We start from the raw sequence: 16,248 nt of genomic DNA on the forward strand, positions 1-16,248 counted from the left end.
AAATGCAGTGAACATGTTTAAAAAATCGCCCTAATATATCATTAATAATGTATTTCTTATAAAATAAAATTGATTTATAGCAAAATTACCAATATAATCAAATATGAACAACAATTTTTTTATTTTATTATAATTAACCTAATCTAAACTAATCTATCTATTTTCTCTGGTATACATGTAGCCAGGGGGCAGGAGCGGACTAGCCTGTCGGCCGTTATAAATTTTGCCCTGCATTATTTATAAAAATAAAATATAAAACCAGACAAAAATGTATATTAAATAATAATATTAATTATATGACGAATTCTAATTACACAAACACAATGTTTCTGCCGACTGCCGAAAATGAATTTACATTAATTTATTTTTGTTATCGGCTTATTCTATTTTTGTATCGTTCCGATTAAATCACCATACGGGCACAGATTATTTAAATCGGTTCACATCCCGCTATTCGCGATACGTAATCTCAATAAACCCATGCCCTTATTAGTCTATTTAAATGATCTCAATAATTATTGTTACGATAATTTCGTAGGGAGCGCGTATAGTAGCCGAAAATATATCAGCCAAACCGTATTTTAGCCGAAAAATATTAAATAAAATTTACCTATACAGTGTAATATGGTCGCCTCGCCTGTCTTTCATCAGGAGTACAGGACGAAAATTCAAAATATGTAGAAAATTAGAAATGTTGTAATATAGCACTTTATTCCCACCCAACCTGCCAACCTTCAATTTACGGTGACGATCGACGACTTCCGAAGTAATTGATAGCATCGTTAAAATTACGTGTACTATTTTCGTACTACATCAGTACAACTATATCTATTCGTATAATTTATATTATCAATAGGTATATAATATAAACGATTCCGACAAAATAGTTGTGAGCATGTGACATATGTTCTACATTCAATAAAATATTATTATTGTTTAATATATAGTATGGGATAAACTATAAGAGAGTCGAAAGCTTAAAATAGTTTTATGTTCTTTATACATAATAATTGACATTGGTACCTATCGGTCGTTATGAGAATGTATTAGTCAGTGGCAGTGTGGCACGATCACCCACCAGTAGGTAGCATTAAAATATCACTGGGGGGGAGGGGCACTAGAGCCCCGTACTTTGTATGTTAAAATATGCTATGGTTGGGATCATTGTATACGAAAAACGATTCTGAGCGAAGGCGGTTTATCTGTCTAGAATATATTATAGATTATTAAAAATTTTCAAATCTTAGATTTAAAAAGAAAATTTTTTATGAATTTCTAGTTTAAAATAATTTGCGAAATTTCATGATTTTTACGTATGTTGTCAAAATTCAAACTTTGAATGCTTGTAAAAAAAAATTGTGACTATGTATTTCTTTAATTTTGCAACTGCTATTGTAAAAATATGTTAAGAGCCTTGTATTAAATTTTCAGGCTTTTCTGCCAAACAAATACATTTTTATCGATATTAATTTAAAAAAAACTAATAATGATCGAAAATTTCAAATGCCTATGAATAGTTCAACTTAAGTCGAAAATTGCATGGTGGATAGAATATACTATTTTAAACGTAAATAGTTTTACGTAGGTAATTAAATCTGCAATCTGTAAACAGTGTAAACACTAAACACAGATATTCTGTGCTGTAACCATTGAACTCTGGGTCGTTATAAATACAGTCGATTACAGCACCAAAGTGTTATCATTTTTATTTTATCATTGTTATCACATAATAGTATGATAGTGTCACCTATATCTTAATACCTAAATCTTACTTGACAAAATAAATTATTATTAATAATTATTTTTAAATTATTACAAAATTTATTTTGTCATGTTAAATATTATAATAATACAAATTAGGTTAGGTTAAATTAGTCTTTTTATTTAGATGTTGTTTTTCGTGTTTCGTCTATGATGTAAGTTAAAATAGTTAAATCATTTATTTTCAATTCTCGACATTGGGCTGGTATATTTGAAATATTTTCATTGGTACTCGAATTTGGATTAATAGAGGTAATGGCATTTTCATTATTTTCATTCAAAACTGTAACACTGTTTCAAAAATGTTTGTAGTAAATCTTCAAACGAACATCCTGGTACAAACTTTCATCATATTATAAACAAATATCAAATAAAATACCTTCATTTTTACACGGACGACCAGAAACGTTTGTTAAACATGTATATTCACGATATGCTACAGCTCAGAATATCTATAATGAAAAAAAAATTAAAAAATTAGAGATGGATAAATTATTGTTCGAAGTAAAGAGTGAAAGTGACTCTTCCTCATATATAGTAAATTTTCAATTACCCAGTTGTACATGTTTAGATTTATATAACGTGATAAGCGAACTACAGTGATAGTGATACTGATAATGTTTGTTCTTTGCTGATAAATGATAATATCTATGGTCTCTAGACGCTAAGCTTGTGTAGTTGTGTGTGTATGTAGTGGTTGCCACTGTTGCCACTTGCCAGTATTGAGTGTATTGCGAGTTACGACCGCCACAGTATTGCTAGTATTGCTACGTTTGTATCACAGAGTAGAGTTCTTTAGGTATATTATGTTTTATATTGTTATAGGTATTATAGTAAATAATAATAATTCTGCGGCTCTGCTTCTATATAACTAGTTGTATATGGATCGTCAGTTAAAAACTTTAAGTGGAATACTTTTTTTTTAATTAGTATTTACGTTAGTTGCAACTGTACTAATACTTGTTTATATGTACCCTAGTGTTCTATTAGGTAAATGATAAGTTAGTTTATTTTTTTTAATTCACATTAATTATGAATAAATTAGCTCCAAGCAAATGTACGGTATATGTTTCAAATCTTCCATTCAATTTGACAAACAACGATTTACATAAAGTATTTGAAAAATATGGCAAAATAGTTAAGTAGGTACCTATAAGCGTTTTAAAAGTATTTGTTTTTTTTTTTTTTTTTTTATTAGGTATGTCTTTTAAGTTAAAATTCATACACACATTAGAATATTCCCCACAGTCTAAAACTTTATTTAAACTAATAAGCACATAATTAAACATTTAGACATTTCAATATGTCATCATGCAGAGCTTGCATTAAATAATATTTTATAGAGTCATGAATAATAATAGACAGTTTAAATTCATGAATTAAAACATTTCTATAATATAGATTTGCTGTTTCTAAAACTTCGTATTAAATCAATTTTTGATTTTATCTTGGAATAAAATCAATTTTTTTTAAATGATATCTTCTTAAAATGTTCTTCAACCTAAATATTTTTACGTATCAAACAAACATAATATTTATATTAACATAATTATGATGACTTGATTAAATACCTACATATTATTTTATCTACAAATAACCCAATAATGAAATGTCTGGTTTGTAAACTGTGTCATTAAAGGCTACTTGTTCAACAGGCAGTCCGCTTTGTATTTTTCTTAAATAAAAGTTGTTTTCTCTATACCTTAAATTAATTATCATATTAAATATTTTTAAAACTGGAATATTAAAATAGCAAAAACAAAATAAATCAAAAAATACAAATTTACTTTATCAAACAACATACAATGTAATTTTTTTTTAAATGTTTCAGCATATTAGGTGCTATTACAATTACAATTTAATATTTACATTTATATTAATGGCAATAATGATATCAGTTCACAGTTATAAGTTTAATAGTATTGGTTATTCTTCAACTTTTGATGAGAGCTCTTTAGTGTCCGTTGGGAGTTTGTCTTGGGGCAGTTGAGGTTGTAGCCTTCTAGTTTAGGTTTTGCTTCCTAATTGGTAATGATGGACGCCGTCCGAGTCTTTAAGCTTGGCATGGAAGTTTTTAAGTTGGGTTTTAATGCAAGTGTGATTTTTAATTATGCTCACCACTGTTTTCATTTTTTTTTTTTTTTAAATAGTAAATTTATTCAAGTACACATTATTAAAATTTACAAGTATGTCTAAAAAACGTGTTTCTAATCAACTATCAAAAGTTTTTGAGTTATTAAAATAAAATTTAAATATTTAATATAACCATTCTTAAAATGGCTTAGCAAAAATATAAAATATGTGTTATATTAAGAGTAGTAGATATTAAACCAAAATCATTTTTACAATCAAAGACTTTATATTAACTAAAAAAACTAAAATCACATAGGTATATCCTTAGTAGACAAAGTTATTTAATTCAAAAAAAAAACTTGATTTTTAATTTAGATACATCAAAATTCTAAAAAAATTAAATATCTGATAAAAAATCCAAAGTATTTGAAATTATGGTCTTGTAAACCAAATTTAACCTAATTCCAAAGAATAAAAATAAGGTGAGTCTGCTTAAAAAATCACTCTGTTTATTAAATTATGTTAAATTAAACAACGTTAAACATATTTTTAACAATGCTCATTTTTGTCATTTCATTTTTTCCAAATATTATTTTCAGAGTCAATTAGTAGAATTAATTAATTTTTTTGAAATAAGACAAAGTATAATTATCAGCTAGGAGCTGTAATATTTAGATTATTTAAAAACTAAGTTTTTAATTTTGAAGTAGAATTCATTTAAATATTTTTTTTTATTTATATATTTAAGTAATTTACAATCTATACAACTATGTACAATGAGCAAATTTGATAATTTATATAATATGAAATAGCAGAATTTAGCATTTAGGGGTAGGCACTCAGCAGCACCACCTGATCGAGAACATTTTAGATGTCGTGGGTTTTTATTTTTTTATTTTTTTTTTTTTAGCAGGTCTCTAGGCCACTGCCTTTTTAGTCTTCTGCGTACATTGCCAGGAAGTGAGGTGGAAGAAAGATGCTTTATTAATGGATTAGTGTGAGAGTTTAAGTTGGAGTGAAATTTAGAGTAATGTGCTTTTGCTAATTGATTATGTGTAGGAATTTTTAGGCCTTTGTGAAGTTTAAATATTTCAAAACATTAAATCCAAGTTTATTATTTTGTAGTATGCAAACTGTTGAGAAGGTAAATTAAATGTATAGTCACAAAACAGGGATAGGTAAATATATAACATACATTTAGTAACTATAAAGTTATTTTATTCATAAAATTAATAAATTAAAAAAACAATAATATACAAATTACATAAGTAATTAATAAATATGTATTAATTTTAAAACAAGATGTTGCACCATTTTTAATAAATCACTTAAATTTGTGATTAATATAATTTTATTTTATTAGAATTACAATAGTTAAAGATAAAACAACTCGTCAAAGTAAAGGAGTGGCATTTATATTATTTCTTAATCAAAATGAAGCTAACATGTGTGTTAAATCTACAAATGGCATACAAGTAATGATACCATATTATCACAAAAATATTTAAGCCATCTATACCTCTTAAAAAACAACAGTTTAATTTGTGTCTTAGATGTTTGGAAGGACGTTAAAAAGTTCTATTGCACTAGACAATGGCCGTAGTACAGAATTTATCAGGAAACGTCAGTATACTGACAAAAGTTTTTGCTACGAATGTGGCAAAGAAGGTCATCTTAGCTACAAATGTCCAGAAAATTGTTTGGGTGAACGACAGCCACCACCTAAAAAGAAAAAAAAGAAAAACTTAGATGGTAATGAAGGATGTAGCAAAGTAAGAACAATTTTTCATTTAAAAAATAACAAATTATTATAAATTTTAAATGATTTATTTCTTCTGTTACAGAATCTAGAATCTTATCATAGCTCAGAAGAGGATACAGAATTTTATGATAGAACTAAAAACTATGAAGAAAGAAATAGTGATGAAGAAGAAAGTGATATATCTCAAATGGAGACATTAAGTGCAGTAATACAAGTAAGCATTACTATCAATAATTAATAATTATTTATATAAATTATCATATAGTTTGGTTATTTAATTTTTTTATTTCAGGAAGAGAATATTATTGACCAGTCCAGCAAAGTTGAGGTGTTACATAAAAAAGTATACCGTAAAAATTCATACTTCAGTGATGAGGAGGAACTTATTGAATAAAAATTTTAATTTATGTTTTTATTCTATATTTAATCTAGATATTACAATTCCATATTAATTAATATACACACCTGCATATAGTTCTATGATATAATTTATGCATTGATAGTTATTTCAAACATTATTTTCAGAAATTTGTTTGTTAGGTTCATCGAATTGGTACTGTGATTTTTGTGTAAACTTGGGTTTGTCAATTGGAAATACTTCATAAGGTATTGAAGAACTGTATTGGCTATGTGTTAATGACTTGAATTCAAACTTTTTCAATTCTTTTACTAAAAATTCTGCATGAATACAAATATTAATATAATCAATTTAACAAATAAATTAAGTCTAGTTCTTACTGTTCGATTTTCTGAATTCAAGCTTTTGAATTTTTAGTACAATAACATCATAACGACCCTTACATTTACTTATGTGACTACGAAACTCTTCATCTAACTTTCCTAGTCGATATAATATTGAGTAACTATTTTCAACAATTTCTTCTATGAGTTTTAATAGATCAATGTCGTAAGATTCTCTTTCTAAACGATTAACATTTATAGTTAATAAAAATATTAATTTTTAAGAAAGCCTTTCTAAACAAATTTTACCCGAATTAACCTTTTTCATAAATGTTGAAGACAATATATAAAAACTGTATAGTTAATTCTATAAAAGATGCAGTGCAATCACATGTTTTATTTGGTGTTTTGTTCATCCATCTGGGTACATGTGTACTATTTAGAAGGATATTTACAAAATATAAATAATTTGTAATAAGATGATTGCTGTGTTTGAGGAGTTCTAGCTGAAGACAAAGGACACGGAGAACACATGTTCCTAAATTATTAATAATAGAATTACTTTTAAAACAAAATTTTAAAAAACTGTTAAGTTTTACCTGTTGTAAATGTACTAACTCTGTCCGATAGAATAAATGTATTAGAGGCTAAAAAAATATATACATAATATCATATTAATCATAAATGTGGAGATATTTAATAATATAACAAGACATTTAAAATTTAAATTTTTTGATGAATTTAATCATTAGGTAGGTAGGTATATAGTTTATTTTAAGATAATTAATTATTAGTCTTCAACAATATCCCAAATTGATACCTCTGCGACTAAAGAAAACAATTTGTGTTTAAAATATATTAACAAGATATTTGGCATTAAAAACAGTTGGTTTCTGGTAACCCAAATACCTAGTGAACTGGAGCCAATAATTAAAATTATCATTATATTGTGCTTTATATTAACAACATTTTTTTGAAGATGCCTATTAACTAATATACTTGTTCATTTTTTAAATCCAATTTCCAATTTGTATGTAACTTTTGATTTAGCATTTTGAATAAAAATGTTAAATTTAATAAAATACTAAGTCAATTATAATTATGGGCATATAATCCATATACATTATTTTTTAATATTCAAAACTCAAGAACTACTTTTAAATATCAATTTAAATTTGAGTTTAACAAAAACGGTGTGACTGATAAACTAACTGGACAATTTCTATCAGACTGTTTTTGGTGTAGTAGGACATTTTCTTCCCGAAAAATGTTTCGATGAGGATATAACCACCCTAATTAAAAAAAAAATTTTTTTCATAAAAATAATAATTTTATATAGGTATTTACATAAAATATAATTAATAACTAATAAAAATCACTAAACATTTTTTTTTTTCATAAATGTTTTGTGGGGAAATTGTCCACCATTCAACTGATAATATAGTTTATAAGTGTATTTAATGAAATATAAAAAGTCCTAAATATGTGTTATTTAAATATTTAAATAGTTTAACTTATTCATAAATCATTATATAGTCATTATAAAATTTATTTAACATTATTAAGTTCAACAAGGCAGTCTAAAGGAAATCATGTTAAAAAATGAGTATATAGATCTAAATTAATTTTATTTAATATACTTAAGCTTTAAAATTAGATAACTTACCAGATAATTGACATAGGTTGTCGGTAATCTCTGTATATATAGAAATTTTACTTAATAAATTAATTAGTTCTTGTACAATGTTAAGGCATGGACGACAGAATACTATTTCTTTAATTATCCCATAAATTTCTAATTGCCTAAAGTGTTTATAATATGAAAAATAAATAAAATCATATTTCAAATATTATATTACTCACTTTTGTTTTGTAATATCCCAATTACAACTACATATATTTGTAAGAAATTTTATCAGTGCTATAATTACCAAAATATATTCCAGGGTACGACTCTGTTACAATGAAATAATAAAAAAGTTAGATAGTTAAACCAAAATTATTCAAATGTAATAATTATTACTTGTGATCCAATTATTTGTAAAAAGTGTACAATTGTTTGAAATAAATTATTTGTATGATCCATAACAATTCTTGGGACAACATTAGAAATAGTTGTTAATACTGATATGCAATCCAATAGATGAGAGAATTGTAAATCAAACCTAAAAATGTAATTGATAAAAAAATAATGTTGATTAGAGTAAATATATATATATATCTTACATAGAAAACCTATTTTTAAAACATTGTTCATCTAAATTTAAGTAACTATAAATTAATTGTTTTTCTCTTTTAACAAAATCCTCTTCATCAATTGTTTCTTGAAGTATTTCAATTGTAGATTCTAAAATATGTTTACAGTTTTCAAATAACTGAAAAATTATAGAAAAATTTAAATTAATATTTTATTTTTATTTTATGTTTTTTTTTTTAATTTACCAATTCAATTAATGAGTAAGATTGGATTTCATCAAAAGTTTCCAACACCATCAATTTGGCTAAAATTAGATGGCAATCTTGTATTGTACTTAAATTTTTAACATCTAGTAATTAAAAAATATAAATATGTAATTAAGAAACTTATTTCATTCATATATATTTTTTACCGTTTTGGTTATTTTGAATGCTAAATAAGTCAGGATACAAACATTTTTTCAGCTTTTCGTAACTTTTATTTATTTCAGGAAAATTATCCCTTATTAATAGTAAATGTTCATTGTTATTGGTTTGAAATGTTTGAGTTGATACATTTTTTTTTGTATTATGCTCTGAAGCATTATGTCTAAATTTTTTTAGAATTATTAAGAATTAGTAAGGATTAAATATGGAAAACTAATTTTTTTTCTTACAATAAAGTTGAGTTACTTCCAGTTTTCATACAGCTAAATGATACATTTTTCTGAGGGACAATTTTGTTGATGACATTCATTTCTTTTATTTTATTTTTAAGAGCAGTCATTTCTTGTTGCTATAAAAAATAAATAAAGACATTTAATCTGCATTAATTTTTGGAGTACACTTTGATTATAAACAGCTAACTTGGAATTTAAGTTCTGTATCTTTACAGTCGATAATATTTTTCATGGTTTTAAATTTATCATCTTTTTCTTGTTTTGTGTTGCACAGTTGAATTTCTAACTGCTTAATTTTATTTTTTAAATTTTTGATCTCTCCTTCTCTAATTTGACTCTCCCTTTGATTACCAGGGTTATTTAAATTAACTAAAACATAAAAGGGGATATAGGTTGAACCATGACATACTCACAATAAATGTATTAAATTGTACAATGAACGCGTCATTTAAAATATACTAGCATTAAAAACATAAATTAAATTAATAGCTAAGCATATTTTGGACATTTAAGCAAAATTCAATCACCATAACAACAACGTTAATTTTCGGGAAAATTGCAAGGTGATTTGTAAGTTCAACCATTAACATAAAAACTCAATTAATATTTAGTTACACATTTAGATTATTCAAATATTTTTGGTACTGAGTAACTCACCAGGAAAATGTGATTGTGATGCCAACGACTCAATGTTGACAATCGAGTTAACTTCATCGTAAGTAAAATCATCACCCCAAATATCTTCTTGTCCATTAGTTGGTGGTTCCGTCCTTGGTCTTTTACTCATGATTATTATTATTTTTTGCTAATCCACTAATCATTATTTAAAACAAACAGAATTAAGATATGATATTATTTAAAAAATCGCATATACATGAGCAAATACCAAAATCATATTAGCAGTTTAGCCTTTAGCACTATTCAATCTAATTATTTTCTTTTTAAATTCAAATTGATATCAACAAACAGTAGAGTATCTCGGTAACATGTTTACAACAGCAGCCGCCGCCTGCGCCACTGCACGTCTGCACCAATGTCCAATACCAAAATATATTTCGCAGCATGCATGCCGTGGTTGATAAATAATATACTCTATTATCAATTATACCTTAGATCATAATATATTTATACCTGCTACCATAAATCTACCACATTTGCTTATCACACTTAATGGTGGTAACCTAGAAATTATTTTTCTAATATTAATTAATAATTTATGTTTATACTTAATAATTATAGCTTTTAAATACTGTAAAAATATAAGATGATATATTTTTTATTTATTTCAACATTTTCACCAGTAATCGGGAAACAATTTTTAATCGATTGTAGTGCGTTTGTTTATAACATCCATGAACCATATGATTATTAAGTAGTCTTTGGGAATTTCATTATAACAAAATGCAAATGGCTGGCGCACCAGACGTAATGGTTTATTAGGGAATGTTTATTGTTTCCGGGCGTATATTCACTGTACGTAAGAGCGATTTCAGTGGATTCCGTATCGTTCTTAAAATATTTTTATTTCTTCGTCCGTCGTGATCGTTCGAAAGTAGTACGAAGTGAAGTGCGCGAGTTTTGATGTGAAAATGTGTTGACACACTTTGGAGCTACCGTGGTCGTGTCGACTGCGTATAATGACAAAGGATTCCATCGGTATCCTGTGTGCCGCCGACACCTGTGAACCCGGCCGTCTTGTAATGTCCAGGGTATAATCGTAAGTTGACATGATTCATTTAAGTACACGGCCGAGTTAGTGTTTTTTGAAAAATAAAAACTAAAGCGACAGTATTTTAATAATGAAAGGAGTCCGTATCTGATATCACGCAAATGCGACCAGTCATGCCACAGGTATTGCTTACGGCAATGCTTTGGCTCCTGGTGTCTGACAGTAATGCACAAATGTTCGACCATGACATGAGTGTATTAGATAGACGGGTGCTGACTGATGGCGTTGACTATGAGCTGTTCAACAAGACACTAGCGTCAAAGCCAGGATCAGGCTCTCGGGCTTCACGGACAAATTCGTCACAACAACAGCAACATGTGACAAGCCCGACTAATCGTTTGATACCTGCATATAATCCTCCAGACCGAAACACTTTTACTCCACCCCTGCCTCCAGAGCGGTTCAATCCATTTGCTGATAAACCGACACTTAGGGGTAGCAATTCGGAAAAGCCATTGCAAACTAGGCGGCCAGGAATTGTACAGGCTAAATTCGAAAAAGAATTTATACCTATCAGACCTGTAGATGTTCCAGTAGCAGATACAAAAAAGAAGACAATTAACACACCTAGTTTGAATAAGTTAAGAGTGCCGGAATCTACTTATTCAGAACCAACTAGTACTACAGCAGTTAATGGATTCAAAGGTCTTAACGATACTTATAGTATTGTGGTACAACAAGTACAAAACTTGTCAAGCCCAAATGTTTTTAGAATATTGTTTGATGATACGGGTAAGAAAATGGATGGATTATTAGGTAATGATAAGCCAAACTTTGACCAGGATCTTAAACCATCTCGAACTGTTAAACAAGAAGTTCCCAAGCCCACACTACGGACTGTACAACCAATTGAAACCACGTCTTCATCTCAAATATATGAAACAACATCTGAAGAAACAACCGAATATGAACCATCAATATCTAAGGAGCAACAAGTAACGGAGTCAAAAAGTGATGTTGATATACCTGAATCACATCCTGAGATTGTTTCAATGCCGGATCACCCTGAACCAAGAGCCAGATATATTCTAGGAGTTTTTTGGGATGTTCATGTTTATTTAATTGCTATACTTTTCCTGATATTAGTTTTTTGTTCTATGGTTAGTATTGCAAGAATAAGAGCATTTAAAAAATTATTAACGTGTGGTTACTTTGTCACCATACATGGTTTATTAATAATCATAGGTTGTGTAAGGAGTGCTTATTTGTTATATGATCCATATAATGTAAATGGAACATTGTCTATTCAAGTGTCTGGGTTAGCTTTGAACATAGTATTCCCACTCTTGTTGACAGTATATTCAGTTTTATTTTTGTTTCTGTTGCGAGCCACTGATGTAAAAACAATTTTTTATAGCTTACAAAAATCATCATTATTAGCAATATTTATTTGTTGCTATATGGCATTTTGTATTATTGTATTGTTTTATTCAGAAGCTCATATACTTTCATTAGTATCCAAATGTATCTACATTTTGTTATGTGTAATACTTGGGGTGACTTATGTATGTCTATATAGGTCTATGACTAATGCTTCCTTAAGGAAACAAGGAACTATATTTGGAGCTAGCTTCCATGAACATCGCCCTACTTTGGCTCATTCTGTACGTGTGACATTGGCCACTAGTATGCTGAGTCTTCTTATGGCATCAGTTCAATTATATGGTATGGTTGGTGTTTATGAAATGCTGGGTAAAGATCAGCCAAACCCATGGTTATGGTGGGGCTATCAGTTCTCTGTACGTGTGATAGAAATATCATCATGTTTTTTGATATTTTGGGCATCCATACAACCACTGAGGTATACCAGTGAAAAAGAAGCTCAAAATCAATCCGGCTTAACATTATTCCCATGTCGTGGTACTGTTTCCCGGAGTGATCCACCATCAGATGACATCTATCCAGCCATCTGTAGTGCCAATCAAGCTGTGCACAATTACACATTACGTACGGGTAAACACATATATGATGACACATACTCAATGGGTGGTCCACCATTGGCTAACCATCAGTTATTTGCGCACACTACTGAAAGGAGATCATTAAAACGAATGGACGATGACTCTAGAAGTATGTATGCATATGCAGAGAGAGCAGCCATACAGCCTTCACCGTCCATGTTAGTTGCTGAAAATGGATTTGTTAGGTTTAGACCACTAGCTGATGAACGTAACTCAGAAGATCAGATGTATCCGATCAAAATTAATCATCACAGGGATAACTATTGTACTTAATAAATAGACCCTAAATAAGTTGACTATTCTTTTTTATTTTTTTATTTTTGTACATAGAATATTTATGTAATTTTTTTCTGTTTAAATTTAATGTGTTCCTTTAGCTTAAACAACATTCCATTATATAACATTTTCGTTTCTTATTATCTATTATTTTTTTTTTTTCAAAGACTGCTTTATTTCTTAGGGGCCAAGTATAGTGTCAGTATGCTAATTTATGTATCTAAAATATTAAGAACTAAAAACTCTTAACATTGAATTTACATGACATACTTATTATTGAACAAACAATACGAATTGGCCTATACTTAACACATTTATTTAATCCTTAAAAAAATAGTTTAGCTTCTTTATTTTTTTACTAACATGTCTGTGCCATTTTTTTTTTATAGGTACTTACAAAATGTCTACCTAGTAACAATTTTATTACATTCATATTTTGAAGTCCATTTATTATTGTCAAAACAATATCATCCGTCCTGGGTTAACTATTTTTCCATAAATCCATGTGTAATGGTACTCATGTTTTAAATTTCTGATAAATAAAAAAAAGAATAAGGACTAATATTAATTATTCAGTATATTTTGTAATATTTTATTCAGTTTGGACTTCCAAAATTTAATAAAAATTTAATTTTTTTAAATCAAAATTTCGTTCATATTGGTATAATTTTATTTTTATATAATTTATCCATTTTTGTTTATGATAACATGATCATATTATATAGCGGTACCTACTATTATATAAAACTTAACAAACTATAATGTTGATTTTTGTTTCAGATATTTAATTAACTTGAGTATCAACTATTATTAGGATTATATGACTTATTTTAGTAGAATTGCTTCTTGCCCTAGTTTCAATTTGTATTTAAATGTGTTCCCTTGAGTTAAAAAAAAAAAAGAAAGATTTTCCCGGTCTTACAGACAAAACTAAATCTCATTTATAGATTAATTTTAATAGGAATGTTTACTAAAAATATTTATTATAGTCGACCTTTATCATGTTGTTATTTACTTATTGTGATCATCCAATTTAGTGTACTTATATATAGTATTTTTAAATATATAAAAGTATATATTGTATTTGTATTTTGTAAATACTTTTTTTTATATTCTGTCCTAAGTAGAGTTTTAAATATTGATGAAGAGGAGATGATAAAAAAATATATAAATGTATATGTATTTTTTTAGTATTTTTGTTCATTATCGATCCCTTGTCCTTGTCCTTATTTAATATTTGCCTAATCTTATCTATAGGTAATAACTCGAAGGTGAAAAACAAATCATTACTTAAACGGCGAAAAGTAAAAGTGGGACATTGGAAGTTGCTTGTAAAAATATAAATGATCCATTGTGCGTGGGAGGTAATAGAAAGTACAAGGCACGCAAGTGTAGTAAACTCTAGTGGTACAAATTATAAGTGTCCAAGCGCGCGTGCCTTAGGGTTAAGATACCATAATAATAAAAAATTAACCGCTGCATCTTTCGCTATACCTTTATTGCCAAATAGTAGTGCGAGGGCGTGTAGACCACTTTTAGGCTTTTACGAATATACTGAGTAACTCGCCACTATTCCAAGTCTGACGACCGGTTTTATACAATACTTCAAGCTTACAAATCTTCATCAACATCTACGGACAACTTTTTAATTTATTTCCTAATCGTCGTTAAATATAATTATGTGCTATAAAATATCGAGAACTCATAAATATTGAAAAAAATACCGACATTATACTTATAATTTCATTAAGGAGAACCTACTTTATTTTGACTTGAGTCATTCTAAGTCCTACAAACCAGAAATATCAATTACAAATCAGTTTTTGTCAGTTTATGTACATGTTTTTTATTTTATTCATGTTGAAGCATCAGCAACTAAGGTTATTAGTTAAATAATAATGAATGCATAGAATTCACTATATTGCGTTATACATATCAATATGTTTGAGAAATGAAATAATTTTATGGCTGATGTCGTCAATGGGGCCCAAAGTTTTGAAGATGCTGTCTGGAATTCCGAGACTACTTTTGATTTCCTCGTGTTTTCAACAATGCACAATGAGGTGTTTAATTGTATGCGGTTCTCCACAGCTCACAGGTTTGTCATAGTGTTGACATTATTAACTAATAGTTATTTTAAAATAATAATAGAAACTAGTCAAAAGAGGAGTTACCTATATAGCGTGAAAATTTTCCGCGGTGGTTCAGTTTTTACGACCGGCTATTTGTTTTGAACAAACAATAAAATCATTTAATATACTAATATGTATTATAATAATTGACTATAATTCATAAAAGATACTAAGGATAGTATATTATAATATAGACCGTTTAAACCAATTTATCAACAATATTTTAATTTTCGTATCAATCGTCCGATTGCAATTAATAAGCTCGTCCGTGCATTTGGACAATATACCGTAAAGCCAGCGCATCCCATTTAGTCTAACGTCTAAGCATCTTTTAGTATAAGTACAGTAGATAGTAGGCAGGTACATGATTTAAATAAAATAATTTTATAATTATTCATTCAGACGAGTACCGGTCACTATAAAGGTTACGTAGGTTAGTGGCGGTGGTTACGGTCGTGGCGATAAAATCGCGCATTATTATTATTGGCATCCGTCGGCGTCGCGTCGTCTTCGTGCGTCCACCGGACAATGAGACACACGCATCCGGGCATCCCGTCTTAGTAAGTTGTCGTCCAACGACTCCGAGTTCCGACGGCACGCACAAGTTGCCTATAGAATACAATATGATGTGTATTATACGCAGTTACTTGTTATTTCGTGTGTCCATCGCACCGTGAAAGTGGGCGGGGTCGGAAAAACTCGTGCTGTTGTCCAGGGCGCCCCAAAATGTCTTTCTCAGATCTACGTATAGCAGCAGGCTGCTAATAATGCTTAGTGCTTACGCTTACTTACTATAGAAACATTTTCTACATCGTATATTATAGACATTTTGTAGATGGGTTTGTGTTTTCGCGTTTACACGTACCCATGAAAAAATATACTCGATGACGCCAAAACACCGAGTAAAATTCAAACATTAGCAATCGGCCAGGTATATATACTACTACAGTGGTCAGTGGTCGTAGGATTCCGTCGCATAGGTATTCAAGTGTTTGCATTACCAGCAGGTAATTGTTGT

General features: G+C 28.6%; 3 protein-coding genes across 5 annotated transcripts; 2 read left to right on the plus strand and 1 right to left on the minus strand.

The window, feature by feature from the left end:
• Positions 1-1,896: 1,896 nt before the first annotated feature.
• Positions 1,897-6,084, plus strand: LOC107169782 (zinc finger CCHC-type and RNA-binding motif-containing protein 1-like). Of its 2 annotated transcripts, none has more exons than XM_089228241.1 (5): positions 1,897-1,916; positions 5,198-5,309; positions 5,388-5,606; positions 5,679-5,810; positions 5,889-6,084. In XM_089228241.1, the coding sequence occupies exons 1-5, from the start codon at positions 1,912-1,914 to the stop codon at positions 5,988-5,990; spliced, it is 570 nt and encodes a 189-aa protein (XP_089084367.1). In that variant the 5' UTR covers positions 1,897-1,911; the 3' UTR covers positions 5,991-6,084. The 2 variants fall into 2 exon arrangements, with proteins under 2 accessions (XP_089084367.1, XP_015375123.1); XM_015519637.2 differs by lacking the exon at positions 1,897-1,916 and adding an exon at positions 2,573-2,903.
• Positions 4,644-10,173, minus strand: LOC107169781 (uncharacterized). Of its 2 annotated transcripts, XM_015519634.2 has the most exons (14): positions 9,790-10,166; positions 9,320-9,501; positions 9,130-9,248; positions 8,887-9,062; positions 8,720-8,823; positions 8,504-8,652; positions 8,301-8,442; positions 8,141-8,232; positions 7,944-8,080; positions 6,877-6,924; positions 6,597-6,815; positions 6,335-6,517; positions 6,062-6,274; positions 4,644-5,556 (listed from the first exon to the last, which is right to left on the minus strand). In XM_015519634.2, the coding sequence occupies exons 1-13, from the start codon at positions 9,917-9,919 to the stop codon at positions 6,105-6,107; spliced, it is 1,851 nt and encodes a 616-aa protein (XP_015375120.2). In that variant the 5' UTR covers positions 9,920-10,166; the 3' UTR covers positions 4,644-5,556; positions 6,062-6,104. The 2 variants fall into 2 exon arrangements, with proteins under 2 accessions (XP_015375120.2, XP_015375122.1); XM_015519636.2 differs by lacking the exons at positions 4,644-5,556; positions 6,062-6,274 and having other exon boundaries at positions 6,377-6,517; positions 6,587-6,815; positions 9,790-10,173.
• A 362-nt stretch (positions 10,174-10,535) lies between these two features.
• Positions 10,536-14,280, plus strand: LOC107169784 (uncharacterized). Its single transcript, XM_015519641.2, has one exon. The coding sequence runs from the start codon at positions 10,963-10,965 to the stop codon at positions 13,093-13,095; it is 2,133 nt and encodes a 710-aa protein (XP_015375127.1). The 5' UTR covers positions 10,536-10,962; the 3' UTR covers positions 13,096-14,280.
• Positions 14,281-16,248: the final 1,968 nt, after the last annotated feature.

This window comes from Diuraphis noxia, unplaced genomic scaffold (genome assembly GCF_037042655.1).
Source record: "Diuraphis noxia isolate RWA-SAM2 unplaced genomic scaffold, SU_Dnox_SAM2 contig0005, whole genome shotgun sequence".
In the NCBI taxonomy this organism is placed as follows: Eukaryota; Metazoa; Arthropoda; class Insecta; order Hemiptera; family Aphididae; genus Diuraphis; species Diuraphis noxia.

Coding starts and splice junctions, on each gene's coding strand:
- LOC107169782 (XM_015519637.2), top strand. CDS start 2,794: ATGAATAAATTAGCTCCAAGCAAATGTACGGTATATGTTTCAAATCTT. Junction 2,904..5,197: donor AAATATGGCAAAATAGTTAA/GTAGGTACCTAT, acceptor TTATTTTATTAG/AATTACAATAGTTAAAGATA. Junction 5,607..5,678: donor GTAATGAAGGATGTAGCAAA/GTAAGAACAATT, acceptor CTTCTGTTACAG/AATCTAGAATCTTATCATAG.
- LOC107169781 (XM_015519634.2), bottom strand. CDS start 9,919: ATGAGTAAAAGACCAAGGACGGAACCACCAACTAATGGACAAGAAGAT. Junction 8,824..8,886: donor CATTCAAAATAACCAAAACG/GTAAAAAATATA, acceptor TTTAATTACTAG/ATGTTAAAAATTTAAGTACA. Junction 8,653..8,719: donor CTTACTCATTAATTGAATTG/GTAAATTAAAAA, acceptor ATAATTTTTCAG/TTATTTGAAAACTGTAAACA.
- LOC107169784 (XM_015519641.2), top strand. CDS start 10,963: ATGCGACCAGTCATGCCACAGGTATTGCTTACGGCAATGCTTTGGCTC.